A 26,513-nucleotide genomic window follows, 5' to 3' on the forward strand; every position below is an offset into this window, starting at 1 on the left:
ATGTGGAAGCTCTGGAAAAGGTGCAAAGAAAATTTACCAGGATGTTGCCAGGAATGGAGAGTAGGTCTTACGAGGAAAGGTTGAGGGTGCTAGGCCTTTTCTCATTAGAGCGGAGAAGGATGAGGGGCGACTTGATAGAGGTTTATAAGATGATCAGGGGAATAGATAGAGTAGACAGTCAGAGACTTTTTCCCCAGGTGGAACACACCATTACAAGGGGACATAAATTTAAGGTGAAAGGTGGAAGATATAGGAGGGATATCAGAGGTAGGTTCTTTACCCAGAGAGTAGTGGGGGCATGGAATGCACTGCCTGTGGAAGTAGATGAGTCGGAAACATTAGGGACCTTCAAGCAGCTGTTGGATAGGTACATGGATTACGGGAAAATGATATAGTGTAGATTTATTTGTTCTTAAGGGCAGCACGGTAGCATTGTGGATAGCACAATTGCTTCACAGCTCCATGGTCCCAGGTTCGATTCCGGCTTGGGTCACTGTCTGTGCGGAGTCTGCACGTCCTCCCCGTGTCTGCGTGGGTTTCCTCCGGGTGCTCCGGTTTCCTCCCACAGTCCAAAGATGTGCGGGTTAGGTGAATTGGCTAATGATAAATTGCCCTTAATGTCCAAATTGCCCTTGGTGTTGGGTGGAGGTGTTGAGTTTGGGTAGGGTGCTCTTTCCAAGAGCTGGTGCAGACTCAAAGGGCCGAATGGCCTCCTTCTGCACTGTAAATTCAATGATAATCTATGATTAATCTAGGACAAAGGTTCGGCACAACATCGTGGGCCGAAGGGCCTGTTCTGTGCTGTATTTTCTATGTTCTATGTTCTATGTAGAACATTCCGGATCCTAACCACTCGCTGTGTGAATCTGCCTCCACCACACTCTCAGACAGTACATTCCGGATCCTAACCACTCGCTTTGTGAAACTGTCTCCACCACACTCTCAGACAGAACATTCCGGATCCTAACCACTCGCTGTGTGAATCTGCCTCCACCACACTCTCAGACAGTACATTCCAGATCCTAACCACTCGCTGTGTGAATCTGCCTCCACCAAACTCTCAGAAAGTACATTCCGGATTCTAACCACTCGCTTTGTGAAACTGTCTCCACCACACTCTCAGACAGAATATTCCGGATCCTAACCACTCGCTGTGTGAATCTGCCTCCACCACACTCTCAGACAGAACATTCCGGATCCTAACCACTCGCTGTATGAATCTGTCTCCACCACACTCTCAGACAGTACATTCCGGATCCTAACCACTCGCTGTGTGAATCTGTCTCCACCACACTCTCAGACAGAACATTCCGGATCCTAACCACTCGCTGTATGAATCTGTCTCCACCACACTCTCAGACAGTACATTCCGGATCCTAACCACTCGCTGTGTGAATCTGTCTCCACCACACTCTCAGACAGAACATTCTGGATCCTAACCACTCGCTGTGCGAATCTGTCTCCACCACACTCTCAGACAGTACATTCCGGATCCTAACCAATCGCTGTGTGCATCTGTCTACACCACACTCTCAGACAGTAAATTCCAGATGCTAACCACTCGCTGTGTGAATCTGCCTCCACCACACTCTCAGACAGAACATTCCGGATCCTAACCACTCGCTGTGTGCATCTGTCTACACCACACTCTCAGACAGTAAATTCCAGATGCTAACCACTCGCTGTGTGAATCTGCCTCCACCACACTCCCAGACAGTACATTCCAGATCCTAACCACTCGCTGTGTGAATCTGTCTCCAGAACACTCCCGGACAGTACATTCCGGATCCTAACCACTCGCTGTGTGTATCTGCCTCCACCACACTCTCAGACAGAACATTCCAGATCCTAACCACTCGCTGTATGAATCTGTCTCCACCACACTCTCAGACAGTACATTCCAGATCCTAACCACTCGCTATGTGAATCTGCCTCCACCACACTCTCAGACAGTACATTCTGGATCCTAACCACTCGCTGTGTGGATCTGTCTCCACCACACTCACAGACAGAACATTCCGGATCATAACCACTCGCAGTGTCAATCCGGCTCCACCACATTTTCAGACAGAACATTCCGGATCCTAACCACTTGTTGTGTGAATCCGCCTCCACCACACTCACAAACAGTACATTCCGGATCCTAACCACTTGCTGTGTGAATCTGTCTCCACCACACTCTCAGACAGAACATTCCGGATCCTAACCACTTGCTGTGTGAATCTGCCTCCACCACACTCTCAGACAGATCATTCCCGATTCTAACCACTCGCTGTGTGAATCTCCCTTCACCACAATCACAGACAGAACATTCCGGATCCTAACCACTCGTTGTCTGAATCTGGCTCCACCACACTCTCAGACAGAACATTCCGGATCCTAACCACTCGCTGTGTGAATCTGTCTGCACCACACTCTCAGACAGAACATTCCGGATCCTAACCACTCGCTGTGTGAATCTGTCTCCACCACACTCTCAGACAGAACATTACGGATCCTAACCACTCGCTATTTGAATCTGTCTCCACCACACTCACAGACAGAACATTCCGGATCCTAACCGCTCGCTGTGTGAATCTGTCTCCACCACACTCTCAGACAGAACATTACGGATCCTAACCACTCGCTGTGTGAATCTCCCTCCACCACACTCTCAGACAGAACATTCCAGATCCTAACCACTCGCTGTGTGTATCAGTCTCCACCACACTCTCAGACAGAACATTCCAGATCCTAACCACTCGCTGTGTGAATCTCTCTCCACCACACTCTCAGACAGTACATTCCAGATCCTAACCACTCGCTATGTGAATCTGCCTCCACCACACTCTCAGACAGTACATTCCGGATCCTAACCACTCGCTGTGTGGATCTGTCTCCACCACACTCACAGACAGAACATTCCGGATCATAACCACTCGCTGTGTGAATCCGGCTCCACCACACTTTCAGACAGAACATTCCGGATCCTAACCACTTGTTGTGTGAATCCGCCTCCACCACACTCACAAACAGTACATTCCCGATTCTAACCACTCGCTGTGTGAATCTGACTCCACCACACACACAGACAGAACATTACGGATCCTAACCACTCACTGTTTGAATCTGTCTCCACCTCACTCTCAGACAGAACATTCCGGATCCTAACCACTCGCTGGGTGAATCTGGCTCCACCACACTCTCAGAGAGAACATTCCGGATCCTAACCACTCGCTGTGTGAATCTGTCTCCACCACACTCTCAGACAGAACATTCCGGATCCTAACCACTCGCTGTGTGAATCTGCCTCCACCACACTCTCAGACAGAACATTACGGATCCTAACCACTCACTGTGTGAATCTGTGTCCACCACACTCTCAGACAGAACATTCCGGATCCTAACCACTCGCTCTGTGAATCTGTCTTCACCACAATCACAGACAGTACATTCCGGATCCTAACCACTCGCTGTGTGAATCTGTCTCCACCACACACTCAGACAGAACATTCCGGATCCTAACCACTCGCTGTGTGAATCTGCCTCCACCACACTCTCAGACAGAAAATTCCGGATCCTAACTACTCACTGCGTGAATCTGCCTCCACCACACTCTCAGACAGTACATTCCGGATCCTAACCACACGCTGTGTGAATCTGTCTCCACCACACTCTCAGACAGAACATTCCGGATCCTAAACACTCGCTGTGTGAATCTGTCTCCACCACACTCTCAGACAGAACATTCCGGATCCTAACCACTCGCTGTGTGAATCTGTCTCCACCACACTCTCAGACAGAACATTCCGGATCCTAACCACTCGCTGTGTGAATCTGCCTCCACCACACTCTCAGACAGAACATTCCGGATCCTAACTACTCACTGCGTGAATCTGCCTCCACCACACTCTCAGACAGTACATTCCGGATCCTAACCACTCGCTGTGTGAATCTGTCTCCACCACACTCTCAGACAGAACATTCCGGATCCTAAACACTCGCTGTGTGAATCTGTCTCCACCACACTCTCAGACAGAACATTACGAATCCTAACCACTCGCTGTGTGCATCTGGCTCCACCACACTCTCAGACAGTACATTCCAGTTCGTAAACACTCCCTGTGTAAATCTGTCTCTATAACACTCAGGCAGAACATTCTAAATCCTAACCACTCGCTGTGTGAATCTGTCTCCACCACACTCTCAGACAGAACATTACGGATCCTAATCACTCGCTGTGTGAATCTGCGTCCACCACACTCTCAGACAGAACATTCCGGATCCTAACCACTCGCTGTGTGAATCTGTCTCCACCACACTCTCAGACAGAACATTCCGGATCCTAACCACTCGCTGTGTGAATCTGTCTCCACCACACTCTCAGACAGAACATTCCGATCATAACCACTCGCTGTGTGAATCTGTCTCCACCACACTCTCAGACAGAACATTCCGGATCCTAACCACTCGCTGCGTGAATCTGTCTCCACCTCACTCACAGACAGTACATTACAGATCCTAACCACTCGCTGTGTGAATCTGCCTCCACCACACTCTCAGACAGTACATTCCAGTTCGTAAACACTCCCTGTGTAAATCTGTCTCTATAACACTCAGGCAGAACATTCTAAATCCTAACCACTCGCTGTGTGAATCTGTCTCCACCACACTCTCAGACAGAACATTACGGATCCTAACCACTCGCTATTTGAATCTGTCTCCACCACACTCTCAGACAGAACATTCCGGATCCTAACCACTCGCTGTGTGAATCTGCCTCCACCACACTCTCAGACAGACCATTCCGGATCCTAACCACTCGCTGTGTGAATCTGTCTCCACCATGCTCTCAGACAGAACATTACGGATCCTAACCACTCGCTATTTGAATCTGTCTCCACCACACTCACAGACAGAACATTCCGGATCCTAACCGCTCGCTGTGTGAATCTGTCTCCACCACACTCTCAGACAGAACATTACGGATCCTAACCACTCGCTGTGTGAATCTCCCTCCACCACACTCTCAGACAGAACATTCCGGATCCTAACCACTCGCTGTGTGAATCTGTCTCCACCACACTCTCAGACAGAACATTCCCGATTCTAACCTCTCGCTGTGTGAATCTGCCTCCACCACACTCTCAGAGAGAACATTCCAGATCCTAACCACTCGCTGTGTGAATCTATCTCCACCACACTCTCAGACAGAACATTCCCGATTCTAACCTCTCGCTGTGTGAATCTGCCTCCACCACACTCTCAGACAGAACATTCCGGATCCTAACCACTCGCTGTGTGAATCTGTCTCCACCACACTCTCAGACAGAACATTCCGGATACTGACCACTCCCTGTGTGAATCTGTCTCCACCACACTCACAGACAGAACATTCCAGATCCTAACCACTCGCTGTGTGAATCTCCCTTCACCACACTCACAGACAGAACATTCCGGATCCTAATCACTCGCTGTGTGAATCTGTCTCCACCTCACTCTCAGACAGAACATTCCAGATCCTAACCACTCGCTGTGTGAATCTGTCTCCACCACATTCTCAGACAGTACATTCCGGATCCTAACCACTCGCTGTGTGAATCTGTCTCCACCACACTCTCAGACAGCACATTCCGGATCCTAACCACTCGCTGTGTGAATCTGTCTCCACCTCACTCTCAGACAGAACTTTACGGATCCTAACCACTCGCTGTGTGAATCTGTCTCCACCACACTCTCAGACAGTGCATTCCGGATCCTAACCACTCGCTGTGTGAATCTGTCTCCACCACACTCTCAGAGAGTACATCCCGGATCCTAACCACTCGCTGTGTGAATCTGTCTCCACCACACTCTCAGACAGTACATTCCGGATCCTAACCACTCGCTGTGTGAATCTGTCTCCACCTCACTCTCAGACAGAACATTACGGATCCTAACCACTCGCTGTGTGAATCTGTCTCCACCACACTCTCAGACAGTACATTCCAGATCATAACCACTCGTTGTGTGAATCTGCCTCCACCGCACTCTCAGACAGTACATCCCGGATCCTAACCACTCGCTGTGTGAATCTGTCTCCACCACACTCTCAGAAAGTACATTCCGGATCCTAACCACTCGTTGTGTGAATCTGCCTCCACCACACTCTCAGACAGTACATTACAGATCCTAACCACTCGCTGTGTGAATCTGTCTCCACCACACTCTCAGACAGAACATTCCGGATCCTAACCACTCGCTGTGTGAATCTGTCTCCACCACACTCTCAGACAGAACATTCCCGATTCTAACCTCTCGCTGTGTGAATCTGCCTCCACCACACTCTCAGAGAGAACATTCCAGATCCTAACCACTCGCTGTGTGAATCTATCTCCACCACACTCTCAGACAGAACATTCCGGATCCTAACCACTCGCTGTGTGAATCTGTCTCCACCACACTCTCAGACAGAACATTCCGGATACTGACCACTCGCTGTGTGAATCTGTCTCCACCACACTCACAGACAGAACATTCCAGATCCTAACCACTCGCTGTGTGAATCTCCCTTCACCACACTCACAGACAGAACATTCTGGATCTTAACCACTCGTTGTGTGAATCTGTCTCCACCACACTCTCAGACAGTACATTCCGGATCCTAACCACTCGCTGTGTGAATCTGTCTCCACCTCACTCTCAGACAGAACTTTACGGATCCTAACCACTCGCTGTGTGAATCTGTCTCCACCACACTCTCAGACAGTGCATTCCGGATCCTAACCACTCGCTGTGTGAATCTGTCTCCACCACACTCTCAGACAGTACATCCCGGATCCTAACCACTCACTGTGTGAATCTGTCTCCACCACACTCTCAGACAGTACATTCCGGATCCTAACCACTCGCTGTGTGAATCTGTCTCCACCTCACTCTCAGACAGAACATTACGGATCCTAACCACTCTCTGTGTGAATCTGTCTCCACCACACTCTCAGACAGTACATTCCAGATCATAACCACTCGTTGTGTGAATCTGCCTCCACCGCACTCTCAGACAGTACAGCCCGGATCCTAACCACTCGCTGTGTGAATCTGTCTCCACTACACTCTCAGAAAGTACATTCCGGATCCTAACCACTCGTTGTGTGAATCTGCCTCCACCACACTCTCAGACAGTACATTACAGATCCTAACCACTCGCTGTGTGAATCTGTCTCCACCACACTCTCAGACAGAACATTCCGGATCCTAACCACTCGCTGTGTGAATCTGTCTCCACCACACTCTCAGACAGAACATTCCCGATTCTAACCTCTCGCTGTGTGAATCTGCCTCCACCACACTCTCAGAGAGAACATTCCAGATCCTAACCACTCGCTGTGTGAATCTATCTCCACCACACTCTCAGACAGAACATTCCGGATCCTAACCACTCGCTGTGTGAATCTGTCTCCACCACACTCTCAGACAGAACATTCCGGATACTGACCACTCGCTGTGTGAATCTGTCTCCACCACACTCACAGACAGAACATTCCAGATCCTAACCACTCGCTGTGTGAATCTCCCTTCACCACACTCACAGACAGAACATTCTGGATCTTAACCACTCGTTGTGTGAATCTGTCTCCACCACACTCTCAGACAGAACATTACGGATCCTAACCACTCGTTGTTTGAATCTGTCTCCACCTCACTCTCAGACAGAACATTCCGGATCCTAACTACTCGCTGTGTGAATCTGTCTCCACCACACGCTCAAACAGTACATTCCGGATCCTAACCACTCGCTGTGTGAATCTGTCTCCACCACACTCTCAGACAGTACATTCCGGATCCTGACCACTCGCTGTGTGAATCTCTCTCCACCACACTCTCAGACAGAACATTCCGGATCCTAATCACTCGCTGTGTGAATCTGTCTCCACCTCACTCTCAGACAGAACATTCCGGATCCTAACCACTCGCTGTGTGAATCTGTCTCCACCACACTCTCAGACAGTACATTCCGGATCCTAACCACTCGCTGTGTGAATCTGTCTCCACCACACTCTCAGACAGTACATTCCGGATCCTAACCACTCGCTGTGTGAATCTGTCTCCACCTCACTCTCAGACAGAACATTCCGGATCCTAACCACTCGCTGTGTGAATCTGTCTCCACCACACTCTCAGACAGTGCATTCCGGATCCTAACCACTCGCTGTGTGAATCTGTCTCCTCCACACTCTCAGACAGTACATCCCGGATCCTAACCACTCGCTGTGTGAATCTCCCTTCACCACACTCACAGACAGAACATTCCGGATCCTAATCACTCGCTGTGTGAATCTGTCTCCACCTCACTCTCAGACAGAACATTCCAGATCCTAACCACTCGCTGTGTGAATCTGTCTCCACCACACTCTCAGACAGTACATTCCGGATCCTAACCACTCGCTGTGTGAATCTGTCTCCACCACACTCTCAGACAGTGCATTCCGGATCCTAACCACTCGCTGTGTGAATCTGTCTCCACCACACTCTCAGACAGTACATCCCGGATCCTAACCACTCGCTGTGTGTATCTGTCTCCACCACACTCTCAGACAGCACATTCCGGATCCTAACCACTCGCTGTGTGAATCTGTCTCCACCTCACTCTCAGACAGAACTTAACGGATCCTAACCACTCGCTGTGTGAATCTGTCTCCACCACACTCTCAGACAGTGCATTCCGGATCCTAACCACTCGCTGTGTGAATCTGTCTCCACCACACTCTCAGACAGTACATCCCGGATCCTAACCACTCGCTGTGTGAATCTGTCTCCACCACACTCTCAGACAGTACATTCCGGATCCTAACCACTCGCTGTGTGAATCTGTCTCCACCTCACTCTCAGACAGAACATTACGGATCCTAACCACTCGCTGTGTGAATCTGTCTCCACCACACTCTCAGACAGTACATTCCAGATCATAACCACTCGTTGTGTGAATCTGCCTCCACCGCACTCTCAGACAGTACATCCCGGCTCCTAACCACTCGCTGTGTGAATCTGTCTCCACCACACTCTCAGAAAGTACATTCCGGATCCTAACCACTCGTTGTGTGAATCTGCCTCCACCACACTCTCAGACAGTACATTACAGATCCTAACCACTCGCTGTGTGAATCTGTCTCCACCACACTCTCAGACAGAACATTCCGGATCCTAACCACTCGCTGTGTGAATCTGTCTCCACCACACTCTCAGACAGAACATTCCCGATTCTAACCTCTCGCTGTGTGAATCTGCCTCCACCACACTCTCAGAGAGAACATTCCAGATCCTAACCACTCGCTGTGTGAATCTATCTCCACCACACTCTCAGACAGAACATTCCGGATCCTAACCACTCGCTGTGTGAATCTGTCTCCACCACACTCTCAGACAGAACATTCCGGATACTGACCACTCGCTGTGTGAATCTGTCTCCACCACACTCACAGACAGAACATTCCAGATCCTAACCACTCGCTGTGTGATTCTCCCTTCACCACACTCACAGACAGAACATTCTGGATCTTAACCACTCGTTGTGTGAATCTGTCTCCACCACACTCTCAGACAGAACATTACGGATCCTAACCACTCGCTGTGTGAATCTGTCTCCACCACACTCTCAGACAGTACATTCCGGATCCTAACCACTCGCTGTGTGAATCTGTCTCCACCTCACTCTCAGACAGAACTTTAAGGATCCTAACCACTCGCTGTGTGAATCTGTCTCCACCACACTCTCAGACAGTGCATTCCGGATCCTAACCACTCGCTGTGTGAATCTGTCTCCACCACACTCTCAGACAGTACATCCCGGATCCTAACCACTCGCTGTGTGAATCTGTCTCCACCACACTCTCAGACAGTACATTCCGGATCCTAACCACTCGCTGTGTGAATCTGTCTCCACCTCACTCTCAGACAGAACATTACGGATCCTAACCACTCTCTGTGTGAATCTGTCTCCACCACACTCTCAGACAGTACATTCCAGATCATAACCACTCGTTGTGTGAATCTGCCTCCACCGCACTCTCAGACAGTACAGCCCGGATCCTAACCACTCGCTGTGTGAATCTGTCTCCACTACACTCTCAGAAAGTACATTCCGGATCCTAACCACTCGTTGTGTGAATCTGCCTCCACCACACTCTCAGACAGTACATTACAGATCCTAACCACTCGCTGTGTGAATCTGTCTCCACCACACTCTCAGACAGAACATTCCGGATCCTAACCACTCGCTGTGTGAATCTGTCTCCACCACACTCTCAGACAGAACATTCCCGATTCTAACCTCTCGCTGTGTGAATCTGCCTCCACCACACTCTCAGAGAGAACATTCCAGATCCTAACCACTCGCTGTGTGAATCTATCTCCACCACACTCTCAGACAGAACATTCCGGATCCTAACCACTCGCTGTGTGAATCTGTCTCCACCACACTCTCAGACAGAACATTCCGGATACTGACCACTCGCTGTGTGAATCTGTCTCCACCACACTCACAGACAGAACATTCCAGATCCTAACCACTCGCTGTGTGAATCTCCCTTCACCACACTCACAGACAGAACATTCTGGATCTTAACCACTCGTTGTGTGAATCTGTCTCCACCACACTCTCAGACAGAACATTACGGATCCTAACCACTCGTTGTTTGAATCTGTCTCCACCTCACTCTCAGACAGAACATTCCGGATCCTAACTACTCGCTGTGTGAATCTGTCTCCACCACACGCTCAGACAGTACATTCCGGATCCTAACCACTCGCTGTGTGAATCTGTCTCCACCACACTCTCAGACAGTACATTCCGGATCCTAACCACTCGCTGTGTGAATCTCTCTCCACCACACTCTCAGACAGAACATTCCGGATCCTAATCACTCGCTGTGTGAATCTGTCTCCACCTCACTCTCAGACAGAACATTCCGGATCCTAACCACTCGCTGTGTGAATCTGTCTCCACCACACTCTCAGACAGTACATTCCGGATCCTAACCACTCGCTGTGTGAATCTGTCTCCACCACACTCTCAGACAGTACATTCCGGATCCTAACCACTCGCTGTGTGAATCTGTCTCCACCTCACTCTCAGACAGAACATTCCGGATCCTAACCACTCGCTGTGTGAATCTGTCTCCACCACACTCTCAGACAGTGCATTCCGGATCCTAACCACTCGCTGTGTGAATCTGTCTCCACCACACTCTCAGACAGTACATCCCGGATCCTAACCACTCGCTGTGTGAATCTGTCTCCACCACACTCTCAGACAGTACATTCCGGATCCTAACCACTCGCTGTGTGAATCTGTCTCCACCTCACTCTCAGACAGAACTTTACGGATCCTAACCACTCGCTGTGTGAATCTGTCTCCACCACACTGTCAGACAGTGCATTCCGGATCCTAACCACTCGCTGTGTGAATCTGTCTCCACCACACTCTCAGACAGTACATCCCGGATCCTAACCACTCGCTGTGTGAATCTGTTTCCACCACACTCTCAGACAGTACATTCCGGATCCTAACCACTCGCTGTGTGAATCTGTCTCCACCTCACTCTCAGACAGAACATTACGGATCCTAACCACTCGCTGTGTGAATCTGTCTCCACCACACTCTCAGACAGTACATTCCAGATCATAACCACTCGTTGTGTGAATCTGCCTCCACCGCACTCTCAGACAGTACATCCCGGATCCTAACCACTCGCTGTGTGAATCTGTCTCCACCACACTCTCAGAAAGTACATTCCGGATCCTAACCACTCGTTGTGTGAATCTGCCTCCACCACACTCTCAGACAGTACATTACAGATCCTAACCACTCGCTGTGTGAATCTGTCTCCACCACACTCTCAGACAGAACATTCCAGATCCTAACCACTCGCTGTGTGAATCTGTCTCCACCACACTCTCAGACAGTACATTCCGGATCCTAACCACTCGCTGTGTGAATCTGTCTCCACCACACTCTCAGACAGTACATTCCGGATCCTAACCACTCGCTGTGTGAATCTGTCTCCACCTCACTCTCAGACAGACCATTCCGGATCCTAACCACTCGCTGTGTGAATCTGTCTCCACCACACTCTCAGACAGTGCATTCCGGATCCTAACCACTCGCTGTGTGAATCTGTCTCCACCACACTCTCAGACAGTACATCCCGGATCCTAACCACTCGCTGTGTGAATCTGTCTCCACCACACTCTCAGACAGTACATTCCGGATCCTAACCACTCGCTGTGTGAATCTGTCTCCACCTCACTCTCAGACAGAACATTACGGATCCTAACCACTTGCTGTGTGAATCTGTCTCCACCACACTCTCAGACAGTACATTCCAGATCATAACCACTCGTTGTGTGAATCTGCCTCCACCGCACTCTCAGACAGTACATCCCGGATCCTAACCACTCGCTGTGTGAATCTGTCTCCACCACACTCTCAGACAGAACATTCCGGATCCTAACCACTCGCTGCGTGAATCTGTCTCCACCTCACTCACAGACAGTACATTACAGATCCTAACCACTCGCTGTGTGAATCTGCCTCCACCACACTCTCAGACAGTACATTCCAGTTCGTAAACACTCCCTGTTTAAATCTGTCTCTATAACACTCAGGCAGAACATTCTAAATCCTAACCACTCGCTGTGTGAATCTGTCTCCACCACACTCTCAGACAGAACATTACGGATCCTAACCACTCGCTATTTGAATCTGTCTCCACCACACTCTCAGACAGAACATTCCGGATCCTAACCACTCGCTGTGTGAATCTGCCTCCACCACACTCTCAGACAGACCATTCCGGATCCTAACCACTCGCTGTGTGAATCTGTCTCCACCACACTCTCAGACAGAACATTACGGATCCTAACCACTCGCTATTTGAATCTGTCTCCACCACACTCACAGACAGAACATTCCGGATCCTAACCGCTCGCTGTGTGAATCTGTCTCCACCACACTCTCAGACAGAACATTACGGATCCTAACCACTCGCTGTGTGAATCTCCCTCCACCACACTCTCAGACAGAACATTCCGGATCCTAACCACTCGCTGTGTGAATCTGTCTCCACCACACTCTCAGACAGAACATTCCCGATTCTAACCTCTCGCTGTGTGAATCTGCCTCCACCACACTCTCAGAGAGAACATTCCAGATCCTAACCACTCGCTGTGTGAATCTATCTCCACCACACTCTCAGACAGAACATTCCGGATCCTAACCACTCGCTGTGTGAATCTGTCTCCACCACACTCTCAGACAGAACATTCCGGATACTGACCACTCGCTGTGTGAATCTGTCTCCACCACACTCACAGACAGAACATTCCAGATCCTAACCACTCGCTGTGTGAATCTCCCTTCACCACACTCACAGACAGAACATTCTGGATCTTAACCACTCGTTGTGTGAATCTGTCTCCACCACACTCTCAGACAGAACATTAGGGATCCTAACCACTCGTTGTTTGAATCTGTCTCCACCTCACTCTCAGACAGAACATTCCGGATCCTAACTACTCGCTGTGTGAATCTGTCTCCACCACACTCTCAGACAGTACATTCCGGATCCTAACCACTCGCTGTGTGAATCTGTCTCCACCACACTCTCAGACAGTACATTCCGGATCCTAACCACTCGCTGTGTAAATCTCTCTCCACCACACTCTCAGACAGAACATTCCGGATCCTAATCACTCGCTGTGTGAATCTGTCTCCACCTCACTCTCAGACAGAACATTCCGGATCCTAACCACTCGCTGTGTGAATCTGTCTCCACCACACTCTCAGACAGTACATTCCGGATCCTAACCACTCGCTGTGTGAATCTGTCTCCACCACACTCTCAGACAGTACATTCCGGATCCTAACCACTCGCTGTGTGAATCTGTCTCCACCTCACTCTCAGACAGTACATTCCGGATCCTAACCACTCGCTGTGTGAATCTGTCTCCACCTCACTCTCAGACAGAACATTACGGATCCTAACCACTCGCTGTGTGAATCTGTCTCCACCACACTCTCAGACAGTACATTCCAGATCATAACCACTCGTTGTGTGAATCTGCCTCCACCGCACTCTCAGACAGTACATCCCGGATCCTAACCACTCGCTGTGTGAATCTGTCTCCACCACACTCTCAGAAAGTACATTCCGGATCCTAACCACTCGTTGTGTGAATCTGCCTCCACCACACTCTCAGACAGTACATTACAGATCCTAACCACTCGCTGTGTGAATCTGTCTCCACCACACTCTCAGACAGAACGTTCCAGATCCTAACCACTCGCTGTGTGAATCTGTCTCCACCACACTCTCAGACAGTACATTCCGGATCCTAACCACTCGCTGTGTGAATCTGTCTCCACCACACTCTCAGACAGTACATTCCGGATCCTAACTACTCGCTGTGTGAATCTGTCTCCACCTCACTCTCAGACAGAACATTCCGGATCCTAACCACTCGCTGTGTGAATCTGTCTCCACCACACTCTCAGACAGTGCATTCCGGATCCTAACCACTCGCTGTGTGAATCTGTCTCCACCACACTCTCAGACAGTACATCCCGGATCCTAACCACTCGCTGTGTGAATCTGTCTCCACCACACTCTCAGACAGTACATTCCGGATCCTAACCACTCGCTGTGTGAATCTGTCTCCACCTCACTCTCAGACAGAACATTACGGATCCTAACCACTTGCTGTGTGAATCTGTCTCCACCACACTCTCAGACAGTACATTCCAGATCATAACCACTCGTTGTGTGAATCTGCCTCCACCGCACTCTCAGACAGTACATCCCGGATCCTAACCACTCGCTGTGTGAATCTGTCTCCACCACACTCTCAGACAGAACATTCCGGATCCTAACCACTCGCTGCGTGAATCTATCTCCACCTCACTCACAGACAGTACATTACAGATCCTAACCACTCGCTGTGTGAATCTGCCTCCACCACACTCTCAGACAGAACATTCCGGAACCTAACCACTCGCTGTGTGAATCTGCCTCCACCACACTCTCAGACAGTACATTCCAGTTCGTAAACACTCCCTGTGTAAATCTGTCTCTATAACACTCAGGCAGAACATTCTAAATCCTAACCACTCGCTGTGTGAATCTGTCTCCACCACACTCTCAGACAGAACATTACGGATCCTAACCACTCGCTATTTGAATCTGTCTCCACCACACTCTCAGACAGAACATTCCGGATCCTAACCACTCGCTGTGTGAATCTGCCTCCACCACACTCTCAGACAGACCATTCCGGATCCTAACCACTCGCTGTGTGAATCTGTCTCCACCACACTCTCAGACAGAACATTACGGATCCTAACCACTCGCTATTTGAATCTGTCTCCACCACACTCACAGACAGAACATTCCGGATCCTAACCGCTCGCTGTGTGAATCTGTCTCCACCACACTCTCAGACAGAACATTACGGATCCTAACCACTCGCTGTGTGAATCTCCCTCCACCACACTCTCAGACAGAGCATTCCGGATCCTAACCACTCGCTGTGTGAATCTGTCTCCACCACACTCTCAGACAGAACATTCCCGATTCTAACCTCTCGCTGTGTGAATCTGCCTCCACCACACTCTCAGAGAGAACATTCCAGATCCTAACCACTCGCTGTGTGAATCTATCTCCACCACACTCTCAGACAGAACATTCCGGATCCTAACCACTCGCTGTGTGAATCTGTCTCCACCACACTCTCAGACAGAACATTCCGGATACTGACCACTCGCTGTGTGAATCTGTCTCCACCACACTCACAAACAGAACATTCCAGATCCTAACCACTCGCTGTGTGAATCTCCCTTCACCACACTCACAGACAGAACATTCTGGATCTTAACCACTCGTTGTGTGAATCTGTCTCCACCACACTCTCAGACAGAACATTACGGATCCTAACCACTCGTTGTTTGAATCTGTCTCCACCTCACTCTCAGACAGAACATTCCGGATCCTAACTACTCGCTGTGTGAATCTGTCTCCACCACACTCTCAGACAGTACATTCCGGATCCTAACCACTCGCTGTGTGAATCTGTCTCCACCACACTCTCAGACAGTACATTCCGGATCCTAACCACTCGCTGTGTAAATCTCTCTCCACCACACTCTCAGACAGAACATTCCGGATCCTAATCACTCGCTGTGTGAATCTGTCTCCACCTCACTCTCAGACAGAACATTCCGATCCTAACCACTCGCTGTGTGAATCTGTCTCCACCACACTCTCAGACAGTACATTCCGGATCCTAACCACTCGCTGTGTGAATCTGTCTCCACCACACTCTCAGACAGTACATTCCGGATCCTAACCACTCGCTGTGTGAATCTGTCTCCACCTCACTCTCAGACAGTACATTCCGGATCCTAACCACTCGCTGTGTGAATCTGTCTCCACCACACTCTCAGACAGTACATTCCGGATCCTAACCACTCGCTGTGTGAATCTCTCTCCACCACACTCTCAGACAGAACATTCCGGATCCTAATCACTCGCTGTGTGAATCTGTCTCCACCTCACTCTCAGACCGAACATTCCGGATCCTAACCACTCGCTGTGTGAATCTGTCTCCACCACACTCTCAGACAGTACATTCCGGATCCTAACCACTCGCTGTGTGAATCTGTCTCCACCACACTCTCAGACAGTACATTCCGGATCCTAACCACTCGCTGTGTGAATCTGTCTCCACCTCACTCTCAGACAGAACATTCCGGATCCTAACCACTCGCTGTGTGAATCTGTCTCCACCACACTCTCAGACAGTGCATTCCGGATCCTAACCACTCGCTGTGTGAATCTGTCTCCACCACACTCTCAGACAGTACATCCCGGATCCTAACCACTCGTTGTGTGAATCTGTCTCCACCACACTCTCAGACAGTACATCCCGGATCCTAACCACTCGCTGTGTGAATCTGTCTCCACCACACTCTCAGACAGTACATTCCGGATCCTAACCACTCGCTGTGTGAATCTGTCTCCACCTCACTCTCAGACAGAACATTACGGATCCTAACCACTCGCTGTGTGAATCTGTCTCCACCACACTCTCAGACAGTACATTCCAGATCATAACCACTCGTTGTGTGAATCTGCCTCCACCGCACTCTCAGACAGTACATCCCGGATCCTAACCACTCGCTGTGTGAATCTGTCTCCACCACACTCTCAGAAAGTACATTCCGGATCCTAACCACTCGTTGTGTGAATCTGCCTCCACCACACTCTCAGACAGTACATTACAGATCCTAACCACTCGCTGTGTGAATCTGTCTCCACCACACTCTCAGACAGAATATTCCAGATCCTAACCACTCGCTGTGTGAATCTGTCTCCACCACACTCTCAGACAGTACATTCCGGATCCTAACCACTCGCTGTGTGAATCTGTCTCCACCACACTCTCAGACAGTACATTCCGGATCCTAACCACTCGCTGTGTGAATCTGTCTCCACCTCACTCTCAGACAGAACATTCCGGATCCTAACCACTCGCTGTGTGAATCTGTCTCCACCACACTCTCAGACAGTGCATTCCGGATCCTAACCACTCGCTGTGTGAATCTGTCTCCACCACACTCTCAGACAGTACATCCCGGATCCTAACCACTCGCTGTGTGAATCTGTCTCCACCACACTCTCAGACAGTACATTCCGGATCCTAACCACTCGCTGTGTGAATCTGTCTCCACCTCACTCTCAGACAGAACATTACGGATCCTAACCACTTGCTGTGTGAATCTGTCTCCACCACACTCTCAGACAGTACATTCCAGATCATAACCACTCGTTGTGTGAATCTGCCTCCACCGCACTCTCAGACAGTACATCCCGGATCCTAACCACTCGCTGTGTGAATCTGTCTCCACCACACTCTCAGAAAGTACATTCCGGATCCTAACCACTCGTTGTGTGAATCTGCCTCCACCACACTCTCAGACAGTACATTACAGATCCTAACCACTCGCTGTGTGAATCTGTCTCCACCACACTCTCAGACAGAACATTCCAGATCCTAACCACTCGCTGTGTGAATCTGTCTCCACCACACTCTCAGACAGAACATTACGGATCCTAATCACTCGCTATTTGAATCTGTCTCCACCACACTCTCAGACAGTACATTCCGGATCCTAACCACTCGCTGTGTGGAAGAGGTTTTTTCTTCATTTCGCATTTGCCTTCTTTGCAAATTATTTTTTTGCCCTCTGTCTCAATCTTTTCAGAAAGGGGAACAGTTTCTCCCTGTCTGCTCTGGTCAGAACTCCAGTGATTTTGAACATCTCTATCAAACATCCTCTGATCCTTCTTCTCTCCCAGGAGAATGGTCCAACTTCTCCAATATATCCCCGGAACTGAAGTCCCTCATCCCTGGATCCATTGTCTTGAATCTTTGCTGCTCTCTCTCCGATACCTTCACATCCTTCCTAATGTGCGATACCCAGAACTGGATGTAATATTCTGATTGAGGCTGAACTAATATCTGAAGCTGAATATACTGAAGCTGCCGTGTGTGTAACATTCTGATACTTTACAGAACAATCATCCGACCAGAATCCCGGGACAGCAGATGCGATTGTTTTAAGCACGGGTATAATCCTGGCCTTTGTTGTCTTGTTCTGCTTCGCTCTGCTCACACGTTATCTTGTAAAAAAGAGGTCGCACTCTGCAAAGAAGTCCACACAAGGGTAAATATGATTCATCTTGTGTCTGATACTGTTACTGCACAGGGTGATTATTTTATAACTTGCTGCGTTTAGTGAGGAGCCACATTCCCCTTGCAGCCTATCGTTCAAGTGTGTGACCTGCTACTGTTGAGACCAACACGTGCCAGTGCTTGACTGGTGCCAGTCATCTCCAACTGCCCTGGCATCACAACCACCCCAGTATTGACCAACAGGCACCTAACTGCTGCTGCTGAGAGCCAGGATGGTTTTAACAGTTGACGCACTAAACCTCGCCCTTCGGACATTAGTGCTGGATAATTGCCCCCCTCGCCCTGTGTGCTGGTTCAGTGCCCGTGTCCCCTTGTATCCAGAGCTCCTCAATCTTCACCCTCCCTGTAAAAGTCTGCTTCCATCTCTTCTATCCCAAGTTTAAAGAATTCTGAAGACCTTTGATCATATTGCTCTGCAATCTGGGTTCTGCTAATGATAAAAAATGTCTCCCGTCTTTCTTTGTATTTGTTTTGCTGACACCAGACCCAATCCCAGTGAATCTCTCCTGTTTCCTCACTAACGCCTGACAGCTTAATCAGCTTGCAGTGGAGAGCTCTCTAGCATGTCTTCAAAAACTGATATAACTTTCACTGTCAGTGAATGACAGATGTCTCGGTGTTTCGTAACTAACATTCAAAACATTAAAATGTTCCAGGGAATATTGTGCAAAATGGGCGCTGGAATTTCCAGGTTGTAACGAGACAGCAGTGAGTGCATGGCCCAGATAGCGGAAAATCCCAGTATTCATTGTGGATTCACTGGGAGCCCAGGGGAATCCTGACCAGTCTGGTTTGGGTGGTGTGACCATGGACATCTGCACAGTTTGCATTGCTTTGATAGAAATGAGATGGATCAGATTTCCCAGGAGAAGTCCGCACTGTTTCCAGCCCTTTCTCAAAGTGTGACATGCTTTGTGTTTACTGAGTTGGGAGGTTAATAGGGGGGTGAAAAAGGCAGATGGGACACTTGCCTTTATCAATCGGGGCATCAATTACAAAAGCAGGGAGGTCATGTTGGAGTTTTATAGAACTTTGGTGAGGCCACAGCTGGAGCACTGTGTGCAGTTCTGGGGCGAAATTCTCCGACCCCCCGCCGGGTCGGAGAATCGCCGGGGGCTGGCGTGAATCCCGCCCCCGCTGGTTGCCGAAGTCTCTGGCACCGGAGATTCAGCGGGGGCGGGAATCGCGACGCGACAGTTGGCGGGCCCCCCGTTCGATTCTCCGGCCCGGATGGGCTGAAGTCCCGCCGCTAAAATGCCTGTCCCGCCGCGTAAATTAATTCACCTACCTTACCGGCGGGACAAGGTGGCGCGGGCGGGCTCCGGGGTCCTGGGGGGGGCGCGGGGCGATCTGGCCCCAGGGGGTGCCCCCACGGTGGCCTGGCTCGCGATCGGCGCCCACTGATCCGCAGGGGGGCCTGTGCCGTGGGGGCACCCTTTCCCTTCCGCCTCCGCCAGGGTCTCCACCATGGCGGAAGCGGAAGTGACTCACTCCACTGCGCATGCGCGGGAATGCTGTCAGCGGCCGCTGACGCTCCCGCGCATGCGCCACCCGGAGATGTCATTCCGCGCCAGCTGGCGGGGCACCAAAGGCCTTTTCCGCCAGCTGGCGGGTTGGAAATTCCTCCGGCGTCGGCCTAGCCCCTCAATGTTGGGGCTCGGCCCCCAAAGATGTGGAGCATTCCGCACCTTTGGGGCGGCGCGATGCCCGTCTGATTTGTGCCGTTTTGGGCGCCAGTCAGCGGACATTGCGCCGTTTCTGGAGAATTTTGCCCCTGGTAACCACATTATAGGAAGGGTGTGATCGCACTGGAGGGGGTGCAGAGGAGATTCACCAGGATGTTGCCTGGGATGGAACGTTGAAGTTATGGAGAAAGGTTGAATGGATTTGGGTTGTTTACTCTGGAGCAGAGAAGACTGAGGGGTGACCTGATCGAGGTGGACAAGATTATGAGGGGCATGGACTGGGTGGATAGGGAGCAGCTGTACCCCTGAGATGAAAGGTCGGTTACAAGGGGTCACAAGTTCAAGGTGAGGGGCAGGCAGTTTCGAGGGGATTAGAGGAAAATCCTTTTTACCCAGAGGGTGGTGAGGGTCTGAAACCCACTACCTGGGAGGATGGTGAGGGTCTGGAACGCGCTGCCTGGGAGGATGGTGAGGGTCTGGAGCGCACTGCCTGGGAGGGGGGTGAGGGTCTGGAACGCACTGCCTGGGAGGGTGGTGAGGGTCTGGAACGCACTGCCTGGGAGGGTGGTGAGGGTCTGGAACGCACTGCCTGGGAGGGTGGTGAGGGTCTGGAACGCACTGCCTGGGAGGGTGGTGAGGGTCTGGAACGCACTGCCTGGGAGGGTTGTGAGGGTCTGGAACGCACTGCCTGGGAGGGTGGGAGAGGCGGGTTGCCTCACATCCTTTAAAACGTACCTGGATGAGCATTTAGCCGTCATAACATTCAAGGTTATGGACCAAGTGCTGGTCAATGGGAGTAGGTCGGCGGGTCAGGTGTTTGTCATGCATCGGTGCAGACTCGATGGGCCGAAGGGCCTCTTCTGCAGAATCTGTGTGATTCGGTGATATAAAGATTAACGTCACCAATCCTGAGCTCCCAGGAGAAAGGGAAGAGACTGAGACAGGTGCTGTCACCTTGTTCCCATCCCAAACTCCCTGTGTCCACTGCTCCTCGCTCTGGCCTTTCTCTCTCACTCTTTGGGATACGGGAGGCAAAATAAATCAATCAGGGCTGAAATATTTTCTAAATGATCGGTTTATTGATATTAAGACACAAGGGCAGGGATTCCCCCAAATCGCGGCAAAGTGTTGCCGCCGGAGTAAACACCAGAGTGTTTCACGCTGGCGTCAATGGGCCTCTTGGCCCAGCAATTCTGCACCCCACAGGGGCCCAGCACGGCGCTGGAGTGCTTAACGCAGCTCCGGCTTCCGATACGGGCCGCAGCACTTCCGACTGCGGATCCGCGCATGCATACGGCGGCAGGCCGCGGATCCGCGCACGCGCGCGGCTGCCGTATTCACGCCGGCCCCTGCGCAACATGGCGGAGCCCTTTAGTGGCCCGGCGCTGAAGAAGAAATGCCCCCCCGGAGTCTGATCCCCCACAACCCCACCCCCCCCAACCAGGACGGCTACTGCAGCCGCGACACCGAGCGCCCGCCGGGTGAAACCATACGGGAACCACGTCGACGGAACTCGGCCGGTCGACCGCAGAGAATCGCCGTGGGGCCTCTTTCAACGGCCCCCAGCTGGCGCCGCATCGACTGCGCGTGACTGGCGCTGATTCTCCGGTCGGCGGAGAATCACGTCTCGGCGTCGGACCCGATCGCGGGCATTCTTCGCCCCCGCGCCAATCGCGATTTAAGCGTGGAGGCTCGGAGAATCCCACCCAAGATGTTTCTAAACTTATCCAGGCGTGGAAATTGGAAACAAGGGTCTTCGCTCCCTCCGGGAGACCAAAGGTGAATCGTTCATTTCTCTGATGTTACAGCTGCTTCTTGTCCCGGATGTGAAATCATTGCAAAATGAGAAGTTTCTCAAACAACTCTTTCACTTCCAAAGTCTGAAATTAGAATAAGATGCATGAGCTTGATCAAACTTCCCAGCATGCCTTCTGATTTGGGTCACATTGTGGAGCCAATTCTGCTTATTTAGGAAATGATTCCGGATATCTGGCTCATCCGTGTCATTGTCCTTAAAAACTGGAATCAAAGGCCCATGTTGGAAAATCTAAACTCCGTCTCCGCCAAGAGTGTGACCTTGCAGTAACGCTGCAATGAAGCTAATGTGTGGCATTTCTTTAGGATCCCTGATGAAGACCAGAACCCTGTGTATGCAACAGTGGACGGTGAGTAAACTAATTCAACCATTGTTGCAACGCTCACCGGGAATTACTCTCGATCCCAGATACCCCTTTGATGCTGTTAGTTTTGGGATGTAATTAACATGCTAATAATTTGACCAATTTATTTGTCTGATTTGCAAAGTTTACTATTAAATGCTGTAAAGCTACATCGGACAGAATGAAGATGGTTGGAGGCTGTCCCCAGCCCTGTAGCTGCAGAGTGTGAGACATACCCTCAGGGTGGCAATGTTACAGAGAGTGACCCCAAAAAGATAAACTTTCAGACATAGAAAGTCCACGGAACGGCCTCCTATATTTCACCAGCGTCTGGAATATCCTTGTAGAGTGATCACATTGTCAGTTCTCAGAGCAATTCCTGGCAATAGAGATGGTTAAGAGTTGACCGATTAGTTTGATATGAGAGTTTTTGATTGAATCGAGAGAGAAAAACTATTTGCTCTGGCGAGTGGGTTAACAACTAGAGATCAGAGATTTAAAATCGTTGGGTAAAGATCGAGAGGAGAGATGGAGAGAAATGTTTTTCACTCAGAGAATTGTCGGGATCTGAAACGCTCGCCCTGAAAATGTGGAGGAAGCTGATTCCAGAAATCATCTTAAAAGAGAGTTGGGCAGGTACTTGCTGTGGAGGAAGAGCAGCGAAGGTTTACCAGGCTGAATCCTGGATGGTGGGACTGTCCTATGAGGAGAGACTAAGTGGGTTAGGATTATATTCATTGGAGTTTAGAAGAGTGAGAGGGAATCTCATAGAAACTTACAAAATTCTAACAGGATTAGACAGGGTAGATTCAGAAAGAATGTTCCCGATGGTGGGAGAGTCCAGAACTAGGGGTCATAGTTTGAGGATAAGGAGTAAACCTTTTAGGACTGAGGTGAGGAGAAATTTCTTCACCCAGAGAGTGGTGAATCTGTGGAATTCGCTACCACAGAAAGTCGTTTGTTAAGTAATGGGTTAAGAGACATTCCTATTAGTTGTCTTAAGTTAAGTATCCAATAATTGACACTGATATGTAAAGAGGCTTCAGGTGGCCTTTGTGTCAGGTGATGTGATGTTAGAGTTTTGAGCAGAGTCTGTTGAAGTAAATTAAAGGTGTTTGTGGAAAAGGAGCAGAACTTTTGACTCTTTATACAACAGCAGCTAACCGGCTAACATAGTTGAGGTCAAAACATTGTGTAATTTAAAGAAGGAATTAGATTTTGCTCTTGGGGCTAAAGGAATCCAGGGATATGGGGGGAAGGTGGGATCAGGGTATTGAACTTGATGATCAGCCATGATCATAATGAATGGGGGAGCAGGCTCGAAGGGCCGAATGGCCTCCTCCTGCTTCTATTTTCCATGTTTCTGTGTATGCCTCAGGAATTTACAGGATTCCGGATGAAAAGCAGGAATGTGGGATTGGGCACAATGGCCCTTTAAAGAACCAGCACAGGTTCAATGGGCCGAATGGCCTCCTCCTGTTCTGTGAGTTGCTGATTTCTCTGATGAACTTTATAACGGAGAGGAGGCCTCATGTCTCCTGGGAAAACTGCCCAAGTCACTCCGGAATTTTCATTTGCTGTCATTCCAAGTTTCCAGAGCTCGACCTTTACATGGATTTATTCTGAAGAAACATCTTTGTCTTTTCTTTCAGATAAAACATGGAGCAGCAATCAAGAGGTTGAAGAAGCTCCTTCTGCTCCTTTGGTAAGGAAATGGAAATGGGGCTTAACTGCTGTTCTTTGCTGCATTTTAGATTTGCTGCCGTTTCCCAAAATAGGCACCACATCAATTAAAGAGGAGGAGTTTGAATGTTACTGTAAGTTTACAAATCAATCCTTCTGTTCCAGACAGGAGAGTGATAGACAACCTGCTCTGATTTCCCCGCTCCACCTGTCTGTCTGCACAACGTGTTTTCAATTATTTTTAAAGTTGGTGGTGGCATATTTTTCAAATCCATGGGTTCTGTGAACCAATTTACTGATAAACTGCAGCAAACTGGAGTTAACAGTAACTCAGAAGGTTAGTTCAAATCTGGGGAGGCAGTTTCATAACTTCCCACTACATCGCACACACCCTCATGCACAACCCTCTCATACACCCTCATGCACCCTCAAACAGCCGCACACTAATAAACTGCAGAAATCTGGAGTTAACAATAACTCAGAAGGTTAGTTTAAACCTGGGGAGGAAGTTTCACAACTTCCCACTCCAAACACACGCACATGCACACGTGCATGCGCACGCACACACTGACCTGATTAACACTACATCCCTGTATGCTTCACCCAATGCCGGTGTTTATGTCGTTACATTGCGTACCTTGTGTTGCCCAATACGTATTTTCTTTTATTTTATTTTCATGTACTTAATGATCTGCTGAGCTGCTCGCAGAAAAATACTTTTCACCCTGCCTCAGTACACGTGACAATAAACAAAATCCAAATCCATACACACTCTCTCTCTCTCCCATACACACACACACACACACACACATCGGGCATCGGGCAGAAGATACAAAAGTCTGAGAACACAAACAGCTTCTTCTCCACTGTTATCAGACGCCTAACGACCCTCTTATGTACTGATCTGATTAATACTGCTGTATGGTTCACTCGATGCCGGTGTCTATGTCTTCACATTGTGGGCCTTGTGTTGCCCTATTATGTATTTTTGTTTCTTGTACTAAATGATCTGTTTGTGCTGCTCGCAGAAAAATACTTTTCACTGTTCCTCGGTCCACGTGACAATAAACAAATCCAATCCAATCCCGACACACACACACCCTCTATCTCACACACACACCCTCTATCCCACACACACACCCTCTATCTCACACACACACACTCACACACACCCTCTATCACACACACACACCCTCCATCTCACACACACACCCTCTATCTCACACACACACCCTCTATCTCACACACACACCCTCTATCTCACACACACACCCTCTATCCCACACACACACACACACCGTCTCTCACACACACACCGTCTCACACACACACCCTCTATCTCACACACACACCCTCTATCCCACACACACACCCTCTATCTCACACACACACCCTCTATCCCACACACACACACCGTCTCTCACACACACCGTCTCTCACACACACCCTCTATCTCACACACACACCCTCTATCTCACACACACACCCTCTATCTCACAACACACACCCTCTATCCCACACACACACACACCGTCTCTCACACACACACCGTCTCACACACACACCCTCTATCCCACACACACACACCCTCTATCTCAGACACACACCGTCTCTCACACACACACCCTCTATCTCACACACACACCCTCTATCCCACACACACACACCGTCTCTCACACACACCGTCTCTCACACACACTCTATCTCACACACACCCTCTATCTCACACACACACCCTCTATCTCACACACACAGCCTCTATCTCACACACACACCCTCTATCTCTCACACACACACCCTCTATCCCACACACACACCCTCTATCTCACACACACCGTCTCTCACACACACTCTATCTCACACACACCCTCTATCTCACACACACACCCTCTATCTCACACACACACCCTCTATCTCACACACACACCCTCTATCTCACACACACAGCCTCTATCTCACACACACACACTCACACACACCCTCTATCTCACACACACACCCTCTATCTCACACACACACCCTCTATCTCACACACACACACACTCACACACACCCTCTATCTCACACACACACCGTCTCTCACACACACAGCCTCTATCTCACACACACACACACTCACACACACCCTCTATCTCACACACACACCCTCTATCCCACACACACACCCTCTATCCCACACACACACCCTCTATCTCACACACAAACCCTCTATCTCACACAC

The 26,513-nt window shown here is 49.9% G+C and overlaps 1 protein-coding gene across 1 annotated transcript in view; it reads left to right on the top strand.

Moving 5' to 3' along the window:
* The window catches only part of LOC140422770 (uncharacterized), a 99,544-nt gene that overhangs the window by 63,473 nt on the left and 9,558 nt on the right, over positions 1 to 26,513 (top strand). Inside the window, exons 5-7 of the mRNA XM_072507716.1 lie at positions 18,586 to 18,736; positions 22,572 to 22,615; positions 24,262 to 24,314. Coding sequence (XP_072363817.1) covers positions 18,586 to 18,736; positions 22,572 to 22,615; positions 24,262 to 24,314 — 248 coding nt within the window. The remainder of the gene's footprint in view (positions 1 to 18,585; positions 18,737 to 22,571; positions 22,616 to 24,261; positions 24,315 to 26,513) is intronic.

This window comes from Scyliorhinus torazame, chromosome 1 (genome assembly GCF_047496885.1).
Source record: "Scyliorhinus torazame isolate Kashiwa2021f chromosome 1, sScyTor2.1, whole genome shotgun sequence".
Taxonomy (NCBI): Eukaryota; Metazoa; Chordata; class Chondrichthyes; order Carcharhiniformes; family Scyliorhinidae; genus Scyliorhinus; species Scyliorhinus torazame.